Source organism: Panthera onca, chromosome D3, assembly GCF_046562875.1.
Source record: "Panthera onca isolate mPanOnc1 chromosome D3, mPanOnc1 haplotype 2, whole genome shotgun sequence".
In the NCBI taxonomy this organism is placed as follows: domain Eukaryota; kingdom Metazoa; phylum Chordata; class Mammalia; order Carnivora; family Felidae; genus Panthera; species Panthera onca.
Window position 1 is genome coordinate 65,850,973 of NC_138350.1, and position 22,085 is coordinate 65,873,057.

At 53.6% G+C, this 22,085-nt stretch overlaps 2 protein-coding genes across 2 annotated transcripts in view; one reads left to right on the plus strand and one right to left on the minus strand.

Moving 5' to 3' along the window:
• The window catches only part of ARK2C (arkadia (RNF111) C-terminal like ring finger ubiquitin ligase 2C), a 162,590-nt gene extending 155,868 nt beyond the window's left edge, over positions 1–6,722 (plus strand). The window contains exon 11 of the mRNA XM_081790813.1: positions 358–6,722. Within this exon, the coding sequence (XP_081646939.1) occupies positions 358–475 (118 nt within the window). The 3' untranslated portion in view covers positions 476–6,722. The remainder of the gene's footprint in view (positions 1–357) is intronic.
• A 7,245-nt stretch (positions 6,723–13,967) lies between these two features.
• The window catches only part of LOXHD1 (lipoxygenase homology PLAT domains 1), a 162,619-nt gene continuing 154,501 nt past the window's right edge, over positions 13,968–22,085 (minus strand). Inside the window, exons 39-41 of the mRNA XM_060613756.3 lie at positions 21,616–21,748; positions 20,134–20,292; positions 13,968–15,150 (exon numbers count right to left, since the gene is read on the minus strand). Of these exons, the coding sequence (XP_060469739.3) occupies positions 14,670–15,150; positions 20,134–20,292; positions 21,616–21,748 (773 nt within the window). The 3' untranslated portion in view covers positions 13,968–14,669. The remainder of the gene's footprint in view (positions 15,151–20,133; positions 20,293–21,615; positions 21,749–22,085) is intronic.

Here is a 22,085-nt window from a genome sequence, read left to right on the forward strand (position 1 = left end):
TGTGCCGCGTGGTTGCTCCCGGCAGGTAGGCATGGAAGATGTGCGATGTCTATGGTGTGGACTGGTGGACACAGAGTGTAAGAGAGCAGGGTGATATTTGGCCTGGATGGGTCTAAGACAAAGTCATGGCTTTGTTTTCGGCTGGTCTGAAAGGGCTTCGTGGAGGAGGGCCTTGTCATGACTTCCCATCCCAGCCACAGCCTCGCTCTGGAACAGGGCTCCCCACACCCTCTTTGGCCCATCCCCCGTGGCGTTGGTGTGGTCCCCAGTCCAGTGAGAGCCGGTGTTGCTCCGCCTCTGGCCCCGCCCCGGGCCCCTCTCTTTCCACCAGTCCTCTGACCCTCCCTTCTCTTCCAGGCGCCTCCCCTGTATGCACCTCTTCCACCAACTGTGTGTGGACCAGTGGCTCGCCATGAGCAAGAAATGTCCCATCTGCCGAGTGGACATTGAGACACAACTGGGAGCCGACAGCTGAGGGAGGAATTAGCCAGTGGACACCCCATTTTCCTTCACCAGGTCCCCCCCACGGCCATAGCCCTTGCAGCCAAACTTTGCCTTCTGAGCCATTTGATGTAGAGGAGAAGCCTGCAAGCACATTTTGTGGAAAGAGGAGTTGGCGGTATCAGTGTCTGAGGGAAAGGAGGGGTGGGGGGGCGACCCCCCCCATCCAGAGCGGTGACTGCCCCCATCCACTTCGCTGCGCGGGAGGGAGCTGGCCGTGCCCGGAGCAGGGGTGGGAAGGGGGGGCCCACGCTGCTGAGAATCTGGATGCGAACTGGAAGGTCCTAGCTGATAGACAGGCCCCTCAATCCTGTCCTTTGAAGGATTGTGTATATACCTCTCGACCACGTAGAAACCATGTAGGGGTCTCTAGCTATTTCTGTGGATGGCAGCCGGAGCATGTTAGCTTAAGAAAAATGTTGTGTGTGGTGCTCTAGTCATCTTGTGGTGGACATGTCGCTATTACGAATTCGCACCAAATATTTCTCATTGAGTTCCTTGTTTTGGTGCCTGACTGAACCAACCAACGACAGCCCAGATCTTCCCGTCTTTATGAGAAAAAAGGAAAAAGGAATCAAAGGTGGAAAAAAAAAAAAAAAAGCCAAATCCTGTTTCTGGTGAAAAAGGATGATTTTTTTTTTTTTTTTTTCACCCGGGTTGGGAGGCGGGAGGGGGGTGGTTCTTGTTTTGTTTTTGGTTTTGTTTTTTCCTTTGCTTTTGTTTTTCTCATGTTTACAGTACACGGAGTGTGGAAAGGGAGCGTCTGGGGAAGGGGAGGGCAGGAAAAGGGGGAGACGGCGGCTTCGCTGGGCACCCGAGGGGCTCAGCCAGGGCGAGGAAGGCAGAGTTTGGGTCAGTGAAAGGGGAAATTCTGTCTTGAAGGAGGGCCCCCCAGTTCCAGGGCACATGTACTTAGTTCCAGCCATGTCCCGGGTCCCGCGGTCCCCTGTGGAACTAGGGCGGAGCTAGCTTTGCGCTCGAGTTGCCCCCGTGTTCCTCAGAGCCAGGATGTCCCTGTGTATGCCACCTTCTTCCTTCTGGCTGTGTGTATGCCCTGTCACAAAGAGGCGATTTGGCCACGGCCTCCCTATGCAAAAAACTCACTGGATGATGAAGATATGATAGTGCAGCTCGTGGTGGACCCTTGGTCTTGGCCAAAGTGCTCTGGCTGGCACTCAGGGGCTGGGGTCAAACACCATGGACCTGGGGGAGGACTTCTGCTTCCTATGGGATGTCTCAAATCCCAGTGGAGTCCCTCAGAGATGGCCCTGGCCCCGAGACGGTGTCGGCTGGGCTTGGGAGGCCCTGTGTCCCTAGTCTCTGGCTCTTTCTCTCTTTGATGACCTTGGGCAAGTCCCTCTATTTCCCTGTGCCTCATTTGCCTTCTCCTGAGAGGGGGGAGAAACGACAGTCCTCCCCATCTCCACTTCTTCGCCCTCACCTACATGTTGTGAGGACTGATAACCATCCACTCCACACATTCGTGCTGTCTCCTGGGACCCTCCTGGGGGTTTCGGGATGGGAGTGGTGAGAGACAGAGATCCGGAAGTTCGAAGCGACACCACCCAACGTGTCTTTCTGCACCACCCCGCAACTTTTCTGAACCTCAAAGGGAGCAGGGAGATGGGAGGACAGAAGAATGGAGATGGGAAAATCCACCAAATCCCAACCCCAACCCAGCTTTCTTTATCCATGTGCAGAACACCCCAGCCTAGCTGAAATTCTGCTCTCTTCCTTTACCCCTCCCCCTCCCTTATTTGCACTGTCCTCGAAGCCTCCCCCTCTCCTCGCCCCTCCCCCAGTCTCAATGCCCTCATATCAGTAAGCGAAGACTAAGGAGGACAGGATACTTATCCCCTATATGAAGAAATTCTGTAAGGTTAAGGGTACGACCAGTACCAATGGGTTAAAAATGACTGAGAGGCAGATTTTGGCTTGAGGTAGAACCTTCTAGCACAACCAGAGCTGTCGGGCAGAGGCATGGCTGTTCTGGACACCTGCAGGCACAGAATGGGGATGTGGCTTCTGGTGGAAGGGTTACTCAAGGATCTTACTCAGACTGAAGCCTCTTCCAGCACCAATACTCTCGTGTTCTATAAAATCTTTCCTGAGTGCCTGCTCAGTGCTGGGAGAGAGGACAGTGTCCTTGCCTTGAGGAGCTTACGGTTTAGCCGAGGAGGCAAGACACATACAATAGCACAAAAGTGGTGAATCACTGACACAGGGTTAACAGCAGCGAGCATTATGTCGTCCAATTCCATAGTTCGGTGCGTGAACTGTCTCCAGGGCTGAAGGCTGGAGAACCCACCAGTGCAGAAAGTGCTTCCCAATCAGGATTTGGGGGGGGAAGCTCATCACTAGTAGCCACAGGAAGCTGGGACTTCTCCCCAGCCTGCTTTGGACCGGGAGGCAGCCAGGGTGGTCTAGGGAAGGTCACTCCCCTCTTAGTCCGGGACTCTTGTTCTCTCTGAGGCTGGTTCAGAAGGCTAGCAAGTAGAGGGAGTCGGTGCGGAGCCAGATGGCACGAGGGCTGGTGTCCGCGGGTTCTAGTCTTGGCTCTTCAGTGACCAAGCACGTAATGCTGGAAACCTCCTTCTCTCTGGGCCTCAGTTTCCTCAGCTGCGACGCAAGGAGTCTGGATTGGATGCTTGCTAAATTTCCTTCCGACACTCACATTCTCTGATCCTCCCTGACATCAACACATCCTTCAAGTGGTAGGGCCACGTGCCTACCGAGCTGTTGAAAACAACTTCCTGTGGGCACCAACATCTGTCTCAGGGGCTGAGAGTGGGAGTGCGGTCCCCTCCTCCTCCCTGTTCTGGGCACGCTCTGAGTGCCCCAGGCCAACACTAGGCACTAACTGGGGTGGGGATCACCCAGTGGGGAGAGGTCAGCCGCTGACTATGGGGGTGGATCCTGAAGCCCTCCTCCCCTCCCCATCTCTCTGGGGCCCTCGCACCTTGCAGGGGGGGCACAGGAGAGGACGTGGACTCAGGCTCCTGCCAGCTCCAGGCTCCTTAGCCGGGCAGCTCTCTGGGTGAGAAGACAGGAGAGGGGTCTGTGCTTCTGCTCCCTGGAAGCCCCCTCTCCCTCGCCCGGAAGCCCGGGAAGACGGAGAAGAGGCAGGCTCGGGCCTCAGCATCTTGTACCCACCACCTCCGGGAGGGGAGACCCCCGGTAGTCCTCCTACTGCTCAACTCAAGGGACTCAGACCCTTTCTTGACTGAGACGCATGAGTGCCTTCTGGGGCGAGAGCCACCCCAGGATTCAAGTTGGGCCTCCCAGCCGCAGTGTAGCCCTGGCCGCAGCGGGTTGCAGAGGACGCCAATCAACGAAACCAACGCCACAGCCACAGCCACAGCCACAGCCAGCGCCGGCTGGCGCCAGCAGGGGGGCGGGCCAGGGCACAGGGCTCCTCTACTGGCCCGGACACCTGGCCCCCGTGGCCCTGGCCCAGCAGTCGTGACAGGACTCAAGCTACTCTTCTGCAAATGCCCCAGCCTCCCTGCAAGTATTCTCAACTCTTTACGCCTAATGAACAAGCACAGTTTTTTCAATGGTGAAGAAAAAGCACCAGATCTTTCTTTCTTTCTTTTTTTTTTTTTTCCTGAAGAAATCCCCCAAGCCCCCCGCCCGCCGGCGGGACAAACACTCCCCGCGTGGGGCTGTAGCAACGTCTGTCAGGTCCCCTGTCGTGTTTCATCTCCTGCGCGTAGAGCAAATGCTAGAGCGATTTCAGCTGATAGAAAAACAAAAATGAAAAAAAAAAACACAAAAAACAAAAAACATGGCACGTTGCTAGTTTACAGGGTTTTGTGAGTTTAAATGCCTTATATTTAACAATCATAATTTATGACTAACTTGTAGATATCGTGGGTTCTTATTTAATTATTTTTATAGTTGTTTTGCATTTTTAATTATAATTTATTTATTTAGAAAGGATACTAATTTTTTTTATTACTCCTATTACCTCATTTTGGCGTTGTTTCTGGGAGTGGAATGCTTTGCATGCATTGGTACGATGACAAACAACTATGAATACGAAAAAAAAATTTAAATAAAATTCCGCGAACTTTATTTCGTCCAAACTATCAGGGTGTGTGATTGCAAGCTGTCCTACTGTGGTGCTGGCCTCTTTGGATACATTCCATACGAAATGCAAACCTTTGATTCTGTATGCTGTGACCTAGTGAAAAACTCCAATATAGTGACTGTATTTAGCACATATATAAATATAATTTGCACTCGTCAGCAGACTGGGGTAATCCTTTCACTTGCTACCCCTGCCCCCTCCCCAGCCCCCTCACCATTAACCTATTTTTCTTTCTTCCCTAACCCTTCCCACGACCTCAGCCGATCCTGCCTCCTAGGAAGGTCAGGGGCCCCTAGGGGTCACTCTCTCCACCTGGGCTCCGTATCTCTCTGGTTCCAGAACTGGGCCCTTCAGACATTACCAGCTGGGGCATCTGAAAGCCAAAATCTGAAAGCCTGATTTATTAGAAAGAGCCCTGGACTGGGGGGGGTCAGGAGGCTCAGGTTCTCAGACCAGTTTTATTGCAAACTTGTCTGTGACCTTGAGCAAGTCACTTGGCCTCCCTGAGTCTCAGGGTTCTGGGCAGAGGTGAGGGAGGCAAAAGGGAGGGTGTCTAGGGTCCCTCAGACCCAGATAGACTAGGATACAGACCCAGTGGGGACCCCTCGCTGGGCTTTCTCAACCTCTCAGGAGAGAAGGAAGGGGAAGACAAAGGATGGAGGGGTGGAGAGAAGGAGATGAAAGAAAAAAGGAGAGAAAGCGTCCTGAGAATTTATTCAGTGGATTTGCTCACGGTAGACACCGGGAAAGGGTTTTGTCCTTTTATACGCAGCATTCCTCGGGAGTCAGGGAGGCGGGATAGGTGGACACATCCCCAGACGCAGGACGCGTGCTTTCACGGGGTTCCGTGGTCATTTGCAGAGCGAGCTGAAGGCCACATCTCATTAGATGTGGGAAGGGCATAGGCAGAACAGCAGCCCCGAAGTGTGGTTTTGGGGATTGGCACCTGTCCTGTCCTCTCTTGGAGCCTCTGTTGTTGAGCAGTACCCTCGACAACAGATTGGGACAAGGATTTCAGACCCATGGTCTCTCCTCCCAGCGTCGTCTCCACCTCTGCCCCTGTTCCACGGCTGTGGGGAGGGGAGGAGCTGCTGTGAAGGACAGGAGGGCCTTCCGGTCTCTGAGGACCACGAATGCTAGGGGAGGCTTTGGGGGAAGCAGTAACCTCCAAGGCTGGTAATGCCGTGAGCCCAGATGCCTCTGAGCCAAAAAGAGAGAGAGGAGGTCCATGCCCCCTGGGGGTCCTCTGAGCCAGGGCTGTGACCCTGGCCGGGAGAGGGAGGACCCCTCCTGTCCTCCTTCCCTTCTTTCCCTTCTCATCCTTCCCTCTTGCCTCTTGACATCACTGCCTTTGCCTGGTGGAGAAGTCCATCCTCCACATGAGGCCCCGGGATGGTGCTGATGGGGGAGGAGGCGGAGGCCCAGACCCACCACACTGCCGGCCCAGGCTTGCAGGAGTGGCCGGGCCGCGTAGGGCCCCTGAGCCCCACCTTTGCGCCTGCCGGACTGTGGGCCCCGTTCCCTGGGCTTCCTGCCTGCTGCCTGCCCAGCTTCCCTTTCCGCCTCTGCCCCAGGAGCCGTGTTCTCCTGCTTGTTCCTTGGAGACGGCATGGCCACCACACTGCCAGGCCTGGCGGACACGGCCCCCTCGGCAGGGCTCCTGGACGGACATGCCTTACGCCGCTCTGCGGGGTCAGAGTGGGAAGGGGCCCTTTGCCCTGGCTGGCCTGTGCCCCCCCCCTCCCCTCCTCCCGGCCCCTCGCCTTTCCCTAGCCCCACCCTGGCCTCGGACGTGGCTCATTTCTCAGCTCCAGAGCCAGCCACGCCCGGCGCCAGGCCCGCTGGGGTAATTTGGTTGCCCCTGGTAAGTGAAAGGATTATCCTCAGTGTTGATTGTCCTTTTTTGTAATCCTCCTGCTGTTCTGTTCTGTTGTGCTGTGCAACATTTTGCTACATAGACTATTTTATAGCAGAAAGCTAGAAGAATATTTATTATGAATATTAAAGCAATAGTGCATCAATGAAAAGGCGGAGACATTAGGAATTGTGTAAATGCTTAGATTCACTTTTGGTGGATTTTTTGTACTTTATTTATAACTAATAAAAATGAACTGCATTGCTAACTACACCTCGCTGGTGCAGGGTGCTTATTTCCACGCGTACCCAGGGCGTGTCTGTGGGAAGCCTCTCACAGACCTGTCTTGTGTAAGAAGTTAGGTAACACCATCCCCATCCATTTTCCTCACTGTCCTTCACCTGTTTCCCTTCTCCTCCCCCTCTCCTCTCCCCATCTCTTCCTCCTTCCTCCCCCCTCCCCTTTCCTCCCCCTCTTCCTTGTTCTTCACTCTTCCTCCCCTCACCACCTCCTCCCCCTCTCCCTTTCTCTTTCTCCTCTCCTCCTCCTCCTCTCCCTCTTCCCCCCACCTCCCTCCCTCCTTCCCCTCTCCTCCTCCTCTATTACCCCCACCTCTTCCTCCTTCCTTCCCCCTTCTTCCTCCCCCCTCTCCTCCACCTCCCTCTTCTTCCTTCCTCCCTCCCCTCTCCTCCACCTCCCTCTGTCTTCCCTCCTAGTCTTCTTCTTCTTCCTCCTCCACTCCTTCCCTCTTATCATTCTTTTTTACCTTTTCATCTCTCAAGAAATTTGTTCAATGCCATGGATCTAATTAACCTGTTTCCTAAACTTTAGTTTATGAATCTTAAAGGGGAAAGTTCTCATTTTTGATCAAGTTTCAAATGTAGCCTCTGGTGTTCTGAACGAGAGGGCTCCCCAGTTGCTCTTAACAGAGGAGTCGGCTTTTCAGCGGTTGTCATGGATTTCTCATTTCTTTGTAAGAGCCCAAACCCAGATACTCTGCATCGTCTAAAGTCCGTTTCTCAGTGTGTGGATTAGCAAACTGAAAGGTGACTCTCTTGCATCACCTGGAAACAGAGCCCACATTAATAAGCCTTTTTGTTGTTGTTGTTGTTGTTGAAGTAACGGACTTCACTGTTCAGAGCAGGTTTGGGTCGACAGAAGAATGAGCAGAAAGTACAGAGAGTTTCCGTGTATTGTCTCACCCAGGTGCTGCTGTTATTAACATCTCTCCTTAGCGGGGCAGGTTTGTGACAACGGATGAGCCAATATCGAGACATTGTTATTAACTAAAGCCCGTGGTTTACATTAGATGGATGAATGTTCAAATCCCTGCTTGCTGTGCCGGTGAGTGATCCAAAATGCTGTAGCTTTCCACGTATTTCCACGTATGTTTCTTGGTCCGTGGACCGGGGCTCCGTAGTCCTTAGCTCACCACTCACTACTAACCATCAGGTGCACAGGGGAGAGACGTTTCCCTTCCCTGGTCTTGCAAACTATAAAAACGTGGATGGCGGACCCGGCTCCTTCCAGTGTTTGAATTCCACGGGTTTCTATTTACAGGCCCTGCGTCCCTCCGTTATCTTTGTTCAGTCTCTGTTTGTACCTGCAATGGAGGTGACCCTGGGAGGACAGGCCTGGGCTAGCTTTGGGGTGGGGGCAGGGGGCTGGGACAGTAATTCTCTTTCTGTGGATTTCATGCCTGCCCCCCCCCCCCCATGGGGAAATGTACACCCTTCCTAATCCCCTCCAACCTCGCTTCCCCCCGCCACCTTTCTAAGGCAGTGCCAGGGAGGAAAGAAATATCTCAGAGAGCATCTAGGCTCACACTCTGCACAGGCCTGTGACTCCCAGGCGCTGTGACGCTCCCCCAGGAGGTCAAGTGAAGGAAGAAGAGTCTCTATTAGTGTTCTCCAGAGAAACAGACCAGTAGGAGATATATTCAAAAGGAGATGTATTGAGCAGGATTGGCTTGTGTGTTTCTGGAGGCTGAGTCCGGCCCCTGCTGCCCGTGGGCTGGAGGCCCAGGAAAGCCATGATGGAGCTCCACTCTGAGTCCAAAGGCCTGAGGACCAGCAGAGCCGATCGCGAGAATCCCAGTCCGACGGCAGGAGAGGACCCAAGTCCAGCTGGAGCAGGTGAGCAGGAAGGGGACAAATTCTTCCTTCCTCTGCTTTTTTCCGTTCAGGCCCTCAAGGTGTTGGAAGGGGCCCACCCACACCAGGGAGGGCAGTCTACTTTTATGAGTCCAGTACTAATCTCATCTGGAAACCCTCACAGGCACGTCCCAAGTAACATTGAACCGGGGTACCCCACGGCCAACCGAATGAACCATCACATCGCCCTCACCTCACCCCCAGGCTCCTGGCTGTCTCCCAGCTGCTTCTGTCCTCCCTCCAAGCCCTGCTCTGCAATGAGACCTCTCACATCCGGCCTCCTGTTTCTCCCCAGCACTCCCTGTTCTGGGGGGTGAGGGTGGGGGGGAGACCCCCACCGCTCCTGGGAAGTAGGAAACAAGGAATTCTCTTGCCAGAGCATTATCTTCCCCACTCCCCTTGCCCTCAGTGGCAGGCCCTATGCAGCCGCCTGAAGCCCAGCAAATAACACTTCTCCACACTTGCCCTGCACGGTGCTGATCTGCCTCCTGTCTCAGAACCGCCCCGTTGTCCCCACATCAGTCAGAGCAGCTGTTCTTTCATTTGGTTTATGTACCCAGCTCTCATCCAGCATTTTGTTTTCTTTTTTTTTTTTTTTTTTTTTTTGAGGAAAGCCCTGCCCTTGGGTTTCCTGTGCCACCTGTTAGCTGTGTGCCTTTGGGCAAGCTACTTAAACTGCCTGTGCATCAGTGTCGTTGTCTATGAAATGGAGATCGTAACAGGACCTCCCTCGTACGTCTTTATAAGGATCTAATGAGCTAAAGTGCTTTAACACGTGTCTGGTATATAGTATGCGCTATATAAACAGCTACAATGATGATGATTTAAAAAAAATCCCTGGGGCCTGGGTGGCTCAGTCGGTTGAGCGTCCAACTTCGGCTCAGGTCATGATCTCACAGTTCATGAGTTCGAGCCCCGCGTCGGGCTCATTTGCTGCTGTCAGCACAGAGCCTGCTTCAGATCCTCTGTCCCTCTCTCTGTGCCCTTCCTCCGCTCACGCTTGCTTTCTTTCTCAAAAATAAACAAACATTAAAAGAAAAAAAAATCCCTGTGTTCCATAGTCTTTCTCCTTGGTCCTCTTGTTCTCCCCTCCCTTTCCTTTTCCTAGAGAGTTTTCCAGGCCCCATCAATGTGCATTCTTCCCCGCTGGCCGACCCCCCCCACCGCCCCCGTGGTCAGCCACCAGCAATGGCTTGTCCAGTAGGAGAGCCGGTAGCCGAGGCCTCAAAGCCAAGACTTCTGGAATCACCGCTTTGTAACAGTCTTTCCTCATTCAGTTGGGAGATTCTAGAAGAAAAGCCACATTGAGGCTCCTAGGCCAGAAGCACAGAACTCCTCTTTTCTCCAGCTCACAAGCAACCCCACCTCTCCCACCATCCAGGTGCCCCATCCAAATCCCCCCTGTTAAATTTAGGACGAAAATGCTCTTTCCTCCCTTACTCTCCAGGCCCATCTGTCCAAGACTTCCTTCTTTCTCATAAGCTCTCTAAAGAGAGCTTCCTTTGTCCAAAACTTAGGCTCCCTGATCTGTTCTCCGAAGCCCCTTACCTTGCCTTTGAAGGCTCAGGGCATTTTCTTCTCCTGGTGCCCGCCAGGGGTCGACGCCTGGTGCCATGCTCTTTCAAGGGGCTGGATAAATGGGGGCCCCTGTTCAGGATGCACACACAGCACCAGGGGTCCTCGGGGCGGGGGGTACCCACAGTACTTCTGACCTCATCTAGTTGGACCCCGCACAATCAGAATTCAGAAGGCGCGTAACTGAACTGGCGTATAAAAGTAAACTGAGTTTACTTTTCTCGAAATCTTGGAAGAAAAAGGTTGTTCAACCAAAAAGCTGAGAAAATAAAATTGGAAGGTTTTTGTTTAACCTACTTAAGAGCAGAAGTGTTTTTTAGACTTTGGTGCAACAGTTTGTATGTAAATAGCTTGTGCTAACTGCAAATGAGTCTTATCTTTTCTTTGATGTGGGCCCCTGGGGATATTTATTTGGAAATACTTTGTTAGCAGTTACTCGAAAGCAGTGCAATTAAGTTTCTCTCCAAATATTCTTTAATGGAGACTTGTCTCTAAATCAGGAGAGGAAACATGGAGCTGGTAGAAAACCTTGTCACTCAAGAAGCCAACCTTATAAGGAAGAAGTTTCTAACAAAGCAAGCTGTGGGTGCCAGGGGGATTTGGGGAGGGAAGGAGCAGCTCTGGCAAGATCTGAAGGAACGGAAAGGAGGCTCTGGGGGAGGCAGAGACCATTCCTTCGTTTCCTTCACCCTGAGCTCCAGTGAGGGGCTCTGTCTTGGCTGGAGGGTTGACGTGTAGCGCCTCCTGCCCATGGCCGACTGCCCAGCAACGACCTGGGACTCCGGTGGCAGCCCGGCCTCGGGCGAGCTGGGTTCAGGAGGGACCGTCCCAAGAGGGTTCACCCTCGCCATGGCTGGCTGCTGGGTCTCAGCCTCAGAATTCGGACTGCTGGGGTGCAGAGCTTGGCCACTGCTACGGGTAGAGTAACTTTCTGCTTGGGGCCAGGACTAGGGGCAGGCAAGGCGGGTGCCCGGGGGGCAACATTTAAGGGGCCTCACTTTCAGGTACAGCCCTACCATTGCACGAGCCTGAGGCTGAGCTCCCTTAAAGCTTCTTGCTTGCTTTATCCTAACCCCAGCCTTGCCTTCTGCCCTCCAAGAGGAGGATTCCTGGGACAGCCTACAAGGAAAAGACCGGACTTGAAAGGCAGAGCATCTCGTGGGTGTCCCTCGTTCCTTCCTCGGGGCAGAGTGCCCTTCTCCCCAACCACCTTATAGGGGGTGCTCCCCACCTTTGCCTGCATCCTCAGCACAGCCTGATGGAGAAAGGAAGGCGGTACGACATGACTGGCCGGGGGCCCCAACACTCCCTCGGGCAAGGTGGTGCCCACAGAAGCAGGGCTGTGGAGACTGGACCCGCCAGGTGTTGAATTCTGCAAGCCCCTGTGTTCCCCTGGCTATCCACCTCTCCCCCCACCTCCTCCACCTCCTCCACGGAGTGTGAAGGGCGTCAGACGGCCTGGTTCAAGCCCCGCGTTGCCCCTGGGGACCCGTGGGTGAGTCAGAGGCCCGCTCTGCCCCTACAGAGCAGAGAGCGTGGACTAGCATGAGGCCTGGGAACATGGTGGAGGGATGGGTGGCTGGGCGGGCTGCAGGAGACCTGAGGCAGACGGTGCCGTCTCAGCAGGGGCCCAGCAGGGAGGACAGTGTGGTGGTGCTGGAGGGGAGCCCGCGGGACCTGGAGCTGTGGGCATCTCGCCCCTGATGGAGATGGCCCAGGTCCCGGCACTCGGGGAACCGGGCTGGGGGGAACGTGCCTCGTGGGTAACAAAGTGCGTCTTCGTGCACCAAAGGTGTGACCACTGTTTACTGGGTCTTCACAGCAGCAGGGTCGTGGGTCTCAACAAGCCACCTGTTAGGGGGGCAGAGGAGGCAGGCAGGGAAGGGGTGGAAAGGGCTAATGAGGCTGTGGGGTGTGTTGGCAAACCAGGCCTGCCCCACCTGGGTAAGAGTGAGCCCACCCTGGACCTGGCAGCAGCAGGATGATAACACGGGCTGTCCCTGTGCCAGCTCAGGAGGATCAACCGGACGACAGCTGCCGCATTCCACAGCGAGAGCACACGGTGCTTGCCGGGGGCATGGCGGAAGACTGTTTTCAACTTTGAGCTGGTTCAGACACAATGGGGAGGCTGAGGAGGAGGCCGTGGCCACGGGAACAGGACACTCAGAAATTGCTGTCGGTGGCCTGGGAGTACCCCCTCCCTCCTGGCTGCCCTTTTACCCAACGCTGCTGACCGCGACTTCCACAGGGCTACCCGGAGAGGGGATGTGTCCACCTCGCTTGAAGGCATAGCATCCTGCCCCATCCACAGAAACCGTAGGGATGAAGGATGGGCTGGCTGGCCACTGGTAGCAGAGATGAGTGGCCTGAATGCCCAGAGTTCGTCAGAGCAAAGGATGCCGCGGGAACTATCTGGGTGTCTTAGGTCCTAAAAACAAGGCAGGTGGAGGCTGAAGCACGGAGAAAGAACCCCCGTAGGCATCCTTCCCTTCCTTCCTTCTCCAAGGGATCGGAACCCGTGGTCAGCAAGAGGGGGGCAGGAGTGACAGTGCAAGGTGGGGGAGGGGCGCCCCCATGCACCCACACGTGTGGACACACGTACCTGCACACACAGTTGCACTCGTGTGCACACACACGCATGTCCTTCTCCTTCACTTCTGGTCCCCCTGTGATAGCACTGAGTTGGGGGATGGCAGAAGATGAATTTTGAGCCTGACTTTGGCCTTTACATCAAAGCCAGACATTATTTTTTAATATTCATTTATTTTCAAGAGAGAGACAGAGTGTGAGTGGGGGAGGGGCAGAGAGAGAGGGAGACACAGAACTCAAAGCAGGCTCCAGGCTCCGAGCTGTCAGCACAGAGCCCGACGCCGGGCTCGAACTCACGAACTGCGAGATCATGACCTGATGCTCAACTGACTGAGCCTCCCAGGCACCCCCAGAGCCAGACATTTAAATTGCACAACTGTAATGGGCTTTGTGACTTTTAAGGTGGTGGTTGCACTTTTTACGACTAAGAGAGTTCAGAAGAGCCGAGGCCTGGCTAAGTGTTCATCGGAGGCATGAGGGTGCTGGGGAGGTGGGGGCTGGGCGGAGGCCAGTTCCACGGAAAAAGATACAAATAAAGGTGTTTCATGATTACTTCTCCCCCACCCCCACCACCCCAGCTCCCCGGAGGCCCACTTGTTCAACATGATGGACATACCCTTCAGTGCAGGTGCTGAATTAAAACTGCCCGCAGATTAACTCATTTAGTCTGTATGACGACCTATGCAGTAGCTACTATCATTGTCCCTGTTGGACAAGTGAGGAAACTGAGGCCGCAGGAGATGAAATAATGTGCCCAAGCTCACCCAAGCTCTCTGGCTGCCTCTGAGCCAGCGCTTGCAAACTCAGCCTTTCTCCAAGGGTCTCTGGGAGCTCCTGGAACTTGCTTTAGACCCATCAGCCTCGATAAGAATTTACACCTGTCTAGGCTACAAGACACAGGGTGACGGGGGTGGGGGGGGTGCCCTCCTATAGGAAGACTTCCTTTCCACTCAGTCCTGCTTCGGCAGGAAAATCAGAAGTCAGGTGCTGAGACCTGAGGCGCTCTTGCTGCCTTGCAAGGATCTTTCATTGCAGATCCCTTCGTGACTGCCCACGAGGGAGGGAGGGTGTGTGTGTGTGTGTGTTTCTCCTGCAGCCTCGTCATCAAGGTCATATCCCTTGGAGGGCAGAGACTGCACCTTTATTTTGTGTCCCTCTCTGTCCACCCCCCCCCCCCCCAGCCCCATCACCTTCTGTTCAGGTCTGTGGGTCTCAACTGTGTTCTCACAGGTTAGAACAACCAGTGGGCACCTGGCACAGAGTTTCCCATAAATGATGGACAGAATCACGTACCTTTTTGCAGGCTTATAAACCACCCCCCGCCAGGGCTAAAACACTTCCTCCTGCTGCTTTTCTCTGTTTGCCACTGGCGTCATTGAAACTGGGGGAAAGGATGCATTTCTTCGTGAGCAGATGCCAAGATGAGCTCTTCGTGGGGTGTGGTCAGTAAAAAATTTAATTAGCCCAGCTTTGGGGGGAAAAACGTGTTAATTAGTTTTCTCTTCAAATACACCACCTCGACGGCCTCCTCTTCCCCACTTCTATCCCCTGGGTGAAGCCCCAGTTTCCCAGCTACACTTGGCAAGTCTCAGCCTGGCCACTGCTGTCACTGGAAAAGAAAGCGCAGAAAGTTATTTTTGTGCAGCCAGGGATTCCGACACGCGTTGATCGATTCCTGTAGGTCCAGGGGACTGAGGAGGGGCGGGGCCCACAAGTAGTCCCCTGCAGCGGCCTCCGGAGAACCGTGAAGTTCCGGGCCACCGCGCCACCCATGCCACCCTTCTGGCGCCCAGTCCCGGCCCCGGGAGGCTCTGAGAAAGTCCTGCTGAAAGCCAAGGTGGAGGCAGCAGGCTGTGGTCAGGCGCACCTCGGCGAGACAGGGGGATCGAGAGCCTCCGGCCCCTCAGACGGAAGGGAAGAGGTCTCTCCAGGTGAGCCCGTCGCCCCGCTTCTTGTCCAGCCACCGGCCGCAGTTAAAGATGGTGGCCACTCCGGTGCTGGTGTTGGTGACTTCCACCTTCTCCACCAGCCAGCCCGAGTAGTAGCCGCTGCTGTCGTGCTCCACCCGCACCTTGCGCAGCTCGCCCAGCTCTAGCGTCTCCAGGAAGAAGCGGTCGGTGCTGCCCCGCTCGAAGAGGTTACGCATTTTCTGCTTCAGCTCCCGCTTGCCCGTGTCCCCGTTGGCCCCGAAGATGGTCACGAAGACATTGGCGTCGGTGCCTGCACCTGGCTCGTAGCCCGTCGTCACAATGACCTCGTACTTGACCGGCACCAGGCTCTGGACCTTGCTGGCAAAGCTTTCGGTCGTCTTGGTGACCTCGAACACCTTGAAGTACTTCCTCTTCCTCTTGAGGGGGATGAGGCAGTCACAGTTGAAGAAGTACCTAGCAGGGACAGAGGAGGCTCAGTGGACACCAGCCAAGGCTCTCACCCTCCCCCCGGGCCCCCTGGGCCATGAATGATCCCTTCTCCAGGTGGCAGGAGATGGGGTTGGAAATGTCTGCATTAAAATATGAGGATGGGGGGGCGCCTGGGTGGCTCAGTCGGTTAAGCGGCCGACTTCGGCTCAGGTCATGATCTCTCAGTCCGTGAGTTCTAGCCCCACATCGGGCTCTGAGCCTGGAGCCTGCTTCAGATTCTGTGTCTCCCTCTCTCTCACCCTCCCCTGTTCATGCTCTGTCTCTCCCTGTCTCAAAAATAAATAAATGTTAAAAAAAATTTAAAAAAAATATGAGGATGGGGTCTTGTTTGTGTTAGAATCCACGGCGAGAGGCATCTCTACCCTTCCAGTGTCTCCTTGATTCTTTCATTTCCATCCCCCCCCCCCCCCACTCCACATCAAATCTACCAGCAAATCCCACCTTTAAAATAGGTCCAGAATCAGCCACTTGAAAAAGTATGCAGTATTTCACTATCTGTCCTGCCACTCGTCTGGTCCAAGTCACCACCACCTCCTCCCTCCTAGATCAGCCTCCTAGCTGGTCTCCCTGCTTCTGCTATCTGTGGTCCATTCTTTCCACGGCAGCCAAGTGACCCCGTGGACATGTAAGTCCAAGAATGTAATTCCTCTGTTCAGAACCTTCCAATGGCTTCTTAGATTAAGTAAAAATCACCACCTTACCAAGGGCTGCAAGACCCTATGTGGTTGGACCCTCTGCCTGCCGTTTGCCTTTCTGACCGAGCACCTGGCCTTGTCTAACTAAGCTCACTCCGTGCCAACCGTGCTGGTCCCCTTGCTCTTTCAAAGGGACTGATGAATGTTTGTACCTGGTATTCTCACCTTCAGGGACAGCTGCGGGATCCAGGCAAAGCCAAGTGGAAACGTCCCAAATCCCTCACACTGGACTGAGTTAAAGTATGAGTGTGTGTGTGCACGCACGCACGTGTGTGCGTGTGTGAAAACACGTACATGCACGTGCTCATGGTCTGAGGGGTGCAAGGGGTAAGAGAAAATCCTCTACTGAAGCAGCCATAAGCAGAAGCAAGTATAGGGCCAAGAAATGGTCTTGGACCAAAATGTCCCCTCTCTATCCCCACCCTCCACACCCCCAATTTTACCCTCTGGGTAATGGTAGTTAGTCTAATAATTAATTACAAGGGAGGAAGTCAGGAGGCACAGTGGGAAAATGCTGCATGGAGTGCAAGGGGGCCTCGGGTCTACGCCAGCCCTGCCACCTGCTACTCTTGTGACCTTGGGCAAGCCACGTCTCCTACCCAGACCTTGATTTTCCCATTGGCAATGCTAGAGGTTTGTACTGAACAACTGCTATGGTTTCTTCCCACTCCCAACTGCTAATATTTTAACAGCTTTGGAAATAAGCTGTCCTGGCACTGACTGATGACTTCAGGAATGCATCCCTAAAAGGGCGTGCCCAGTGGTGCAAAATCAGACCCCCTTTAGATGAAAATCCATAACCACAAAAAAAGCAGGATTTTCTGCTTGCTTCCTCAGTGCCGACCGGGGCTTTGCACCCTTGCATCTCGTCGGCTCCCATGACAACCCGGGGCTTCAGGCATCATCCTCCCATTTCACAGAAGGGGAAACTAAGTCCCTGCCCAAGGTGAGCCAGAGCGGGCCCAGAGCCAGCCTGCCTCGCCACCTGAGGAGACAGCTACGGAAAGACACTGGCAGGAAATCCATATTCTGTTTCGAGATTTCTCTTCCCCCAGTTCATCACTTGATAAATTCGGATTGTTGTTACATACCACACTTTCTCAGAGGGGGATATAACTTCAATCTTTGTTTAGACGTTCTTTAAAAATGTATTTCTTTATGCAAATGCTGACTGATATACATAATTCTCTATAAATGCACAAATCATGTGATCACATGCGTGTTTTTCTAAATACACTCTTCTTCCCCTTTTCGCTTGGCTCTCTCTCCTTTTTCCCTCCTTCCTTTCCACTTCCACATCCCACCTTTACCTCAGATAACCCATGGAACAGTTGCGGGTGTATCTTGCCAGATTTCCTTCCATTTCACCCAACCATGCACAGACCCACACAGACACAGACATATGTGGGATGTCAGTGTTCCCTTTACAAAATGGCATCATATAATATGTGTTTTCCCATATCTTGCTTTTCCCGGGAATCACTCCAAGTCATCTGGTACATATTTAATTCATTATTTTTAATGGCTGAAAAATATTCCCTAGTAGACCCATAAGGAAAACGTTTCTCATACATATAAGATCACCAAGATGTGGGACCCTAGGGCTCCGTGGGGTCATGACTCTAGGTGTGGACCCACTGGAAAGGAGGGTAGGGACATCAGAAAGACTAATGACAAAAGCAAAAAATAACAAATGAAAAATTAAATATATTTGAAAACATGTAAATAGGATCACACTTCTGTGAACAGCGTTTGTGAGATGTTAGAAAAGTGTCAGAGAGAGCGGGGTCACCAAACACTCATGGTGGCTGTCTCTGATGGGTAGGGCTTTTGGGAAGTTTTACTTAAAAGACGATTTGTATTATTTGAATTTTTATAATGGCTGGGTATTATATATGGTATTGAGATAAAACAATGAAGTTATATTTGGTTAAAAAAAGAAAGAAAGAAAGAAAGAAAGAAAGAAAGAAAGAAAGAAAGAAAGGAAAGCCCCTGGGTGTGGCCTTCCATCGAATCCGGAGGATCTCAGCGCAAAGGAGAACCTTAGAAGGTACGGCACACCCTAAGGAGGAGTCACAACTGGAACCGGCTGAAAGATGAAAACTGGAGACTCCTGTGTTTATAGGAGAGTGAGATTAAATTCATTTGTAACTCCTGGAAGTCCGAACGGTACGGTTAATGTGGTGGCTGGAAAGGAACTGTGGACGCATGTATGCCATCCACCAGGAAGGAACCAAGCTCGAGACCTGCACAGGCCGGTGCACTATGACCTCCGAGAGCTCCCTGAGCTGGACCCCTGTCGTCCTTCCCCCGGCGCCAGACTCCAGTGAACATCCAGCTCTCTTCACGGAGGGAGACAGCACAGAGAGGTGACGGGTTACCGCCTGAGGCCACACAGCTGACTTGGTGACAGTTCTAGTATTCGGGGTCTGGACTCTCTGCACCCCTTTCCCTTTGGGCAGAGCCCCCATTCCACCGACATCCCTTCCTCCCCCTCCAGGCCTAGTGACATACTGACAAAAGGCCACCCTCTTTTGAGGGTGTGGGAATGGTGGTTTCTTTCCCTGGATGAGAAATTCTACAACTCGGCCCCAGGACTGTGGGGTAGGAAGCTCCCGGGCTGAGCTTGTATTTCCCCTTCCTTCTGAGACTGGAAGGTGCTTGGTGGTACTGAGATCTTTGGCTCTGTGTCTTTCTTACAGCCACCATGGCTGGTTTAAAGCTAACTCGAGGGAAGACTATTTCTTATTATTGCATAATATTGCACTGTATTATATTGTATTTTCTTGTACCGTTTGGTTTTTTGGGGGGGTGGGGCTTGCAGAGGTGTGGTATTGGTAGCAATACTCGATGTGGTTGGCAGGCAGTGCTGGGTTGCAGAAGGGGTTCTGCCCAGGCTCGACTTGCTGGGTGAGGTGGTAACTCCTCTGGGCCTCTATGTCTCAGCTCTCGTCTCCATCAGTAATCGCTCCAGGCAGCCAGGACCAGAAAGTCTGGCAGGATTTACTGTAACCGGCTGGTTTTTCACTAAAAGAGCAATGGATAACACACACTCTCTCTCTCTCTCTGCCATGACGACGCGGCAAGCCAGGGAGAAAGGCCTCACCAGCACCCAACCATGCTGGTTCCCTGACCTCTGACTTCCAGCCTCCAAAACTGCGAGAAAAAGAGGTCTGCTATTAGAGTCACCCGGTCTGTGGGATTTTGATACGGCAGCCTGAGTTGGTCAAGACAGAAGTTTACAAGTCAGAACCCTTCCTGACCGATTCCCAAAGGGGAAGCTTGGGCATCCCAGGGAGCCTACTGTCACAGGTGGAGCGTGGACAGACACTGCTTTGAGCAACTTGAGCTCCTGAGGCCAGAGAGGGCAGCCGAGGGAGCTGCCCGGGTTGAGCCTGCACCGGTCTGCTGTGCTCACCGTGAAGGCGTCGCCAGGGGCAGGGCCAGCTCGGGGAGCGGGTGGCAGCAGCTCTGGGGGGTGACCCAGCGAGCAGTGGCAGGCTGGCCCCGGGAGCTGCACGTGTCACCTGTCACTCACTCCTCGGGTCTAGCCTCCCAGAGGCAAGCACTGCCCTCGGCTTCCCCTTCCTCCTCTCCCGGTGCCTTCACACTGTTGTTCCTGCCTTCCAGGGCCTCGGGGCTCTTTCTGGCATCCAATGTGGTAACCAAGTGGTTTTAATTAGAAAAACTGATGGCTGTGGACTGTTACCCAGGTAACTAAAACCCTTAATCCTTCAGAAATGCCTGAGTCTCCAGAAGGCCCTGGTGGGGGAAATGCAAAGCTCCTTATCCGGGGTCCTCAGAGGCAGGTGGGCCATGGGATTACTCCAGTTGGGCTCTGATCCCCACTCTGCCCACAAGGATGGCAGGGCTTTCACTGTGCCAGTGGAAGCATCAGGCTTCAAAGCTGTATTTCTTTGTCATCGCACAGTGATGGGAGGGGGAGGGAAGGGAAGCGTCCGCTGTCTGGTCTTGTTTGGCTTACTTCTTCCAAGGAAGCGTCCCTGGATTAAAAGGCTGGAGCCCTCAAATTCATCTGGTCGAGTCCCTGCCTCTGAGGGTAGGCCTATGGCTCAGAAAGCTCCAAAACAGTACGGCTGCCTTTCCCTCCCTATCTTGTAAGTTTCCTTAACAAGGTGGCCTCGAAGGGGACAGCTCCCTGGGTCCTGGTGTCTTGCCCGTGGTCTAGCCCCATCCCTCTGTGCGGAGGGAGCAGCCCTTCCTGGGCGAGGGGTGGAGGCACGGTACATACACGTTGCCGAACTCCATCTCGGTGATGGTGATGGTCTTGACGTGCCAGACCAGCTCTCTCTTGGGGATGAACCGGTCCTCCCTGGCGAGATGGCCCACGCAGAGGGAGGCAATGTCCCCCAAGTAGACGCTGTCAAACTCGAATGTGTCCGTCGTCCCCCTGCAGGACACAAAAGCATGGCCTCTAATAAGAGATGCTGATGTCCACTGTAGGAAGTGAGCCTTTATTGAAAGCCTATTGCATTCCAGGCACTGGTCTAAGGAGGAGGGATAGAATGGCAACCATGACCTGATGTCAGCCCTGCATTCTTGGAGGGGTTCAGTGTCATTCTGGAACAAGACAACCACAGCCTGGTCCCAGCAGGAGGGGGTGGTAACATCACGAAGCAGACAGAGGTGGGAGGAGGGCGAGGCCCTGAGGGTTAGGCTGGGGAGGGTGGTGGGGATTCAGAGAGCACAGCAAAGGGAGGGAGGGAAGAGGTCCCTGAGGTGGACTTGACTTGGCGAAGTCACGGGATGGGGACTGAGGGCAAGGAGGCATCTGTGGGGGGCGTGTTGGCTCGGCTGCAGTTGGGGTCCAGTCAGGGAAGCAGCCATGGAAAAGGTGGGGTGCGGCCATCTGTGGTGGTCTGCAGGTGCCAGTCTAAGGAGCTCATACTTCATCCCAATGCAGAGGGAGTTCAAATGCAAGGTGCAGTGGGTCACAGGAGGGGGAGACTTCTGTAAGCAGTTCTGGGGGAGCGGGGAAATGAAGTGGGCATCTGGGAAGTTCAGGGGTGGCTCTGGTGTGGAGAAGTTGAGGTTTCCCGGCTGTGCCTGTCAACCGGGAGGGGTGAGAAGCACCTTTTCCCGAGACCTGATTTTGATTTTCGTACAAAGCATCTAACAGGCTCTCTCCTCCCTTCCTCCTCCTAAGTAGAACTCAGTCTGTGCTGTCTTACACGGCTCTCTTGCAGACTAGACTGTGCGCTCTGCACGGACTTGGATGGGGTCCGCAATGATTCCTGGTCCTGCCGCACAGCGGGCTCTCTTTAATTAATTAATTACTAATGTTTGCTGTAGCTGTCCATTAACTTTTTAAAACTGAAATATATTTGACACAAACCTGCGTAAATGTAAGGTGTACGATGTGCTACTTTAATATATTGATATATTGTAGTAGGATTGCCACGGTGGTGATATTGGCACCTCTGTCTGGTTACAGAATTACCCTCTCCTTTTAGTGGTTGGAATAATTAAATTCTCCTCTCTTATACTGGCCTCTCTTTGCGTGGCAATCTCCCCCTTTCCCTTTTATAAATCTCCTGTTTCATCCATCCGTAGGAGTTCGCATAGGATTGGCACAAAGTAGGTACTCAATTAAGTGCTTGCAGTTTAGGCCCATTTGCATACTTAGGGCACCCACCAACGGGGTTGATTTGGGGGGTCCCTCTCTTACCCACCCCACCCCCCTCACTCCCCAGTGGGAACCCCCTCTTCCTACTTCCTAAAGGCCCGCTGTCGGGAAGAATTTTCCACGAGAAACTCTTTGGATCGGTTCTTTCTGCCCTCCAGGATGAGCCAGACGTTCTCCCTGGTTTCGCCTCCGTTGCCCGTTTCTATGACGATCTCGTAGGCTGCAGCGGAGAAGGTGGGAGAAGGTCAGCTGGGGGAAGCAGCTTCTCTGTCCTCCATCTGATCTTAGACCACAGCCTGGGGATAGGCTGGAGTCCCCACAAGGAGGCACTACAACAAAAACCTGCCTCAGTCTGGCCACCATAAGCATGTCTTTTATTTATAGAGCAGCCACTCTGCCTGGTGACCATGGAGCCACTGGGAGTAAAACACCAGGAAGCAGGGGGTGGGGAGTTTTTTGGGACAGGTGCTGGGGCCTGGCTCTCAGGAATAGACAGCACCCCCCTACTCCGAGATGCAAAACGGAGATCCTGTGCAAAAAGAGGGCAGAGAGGGAGA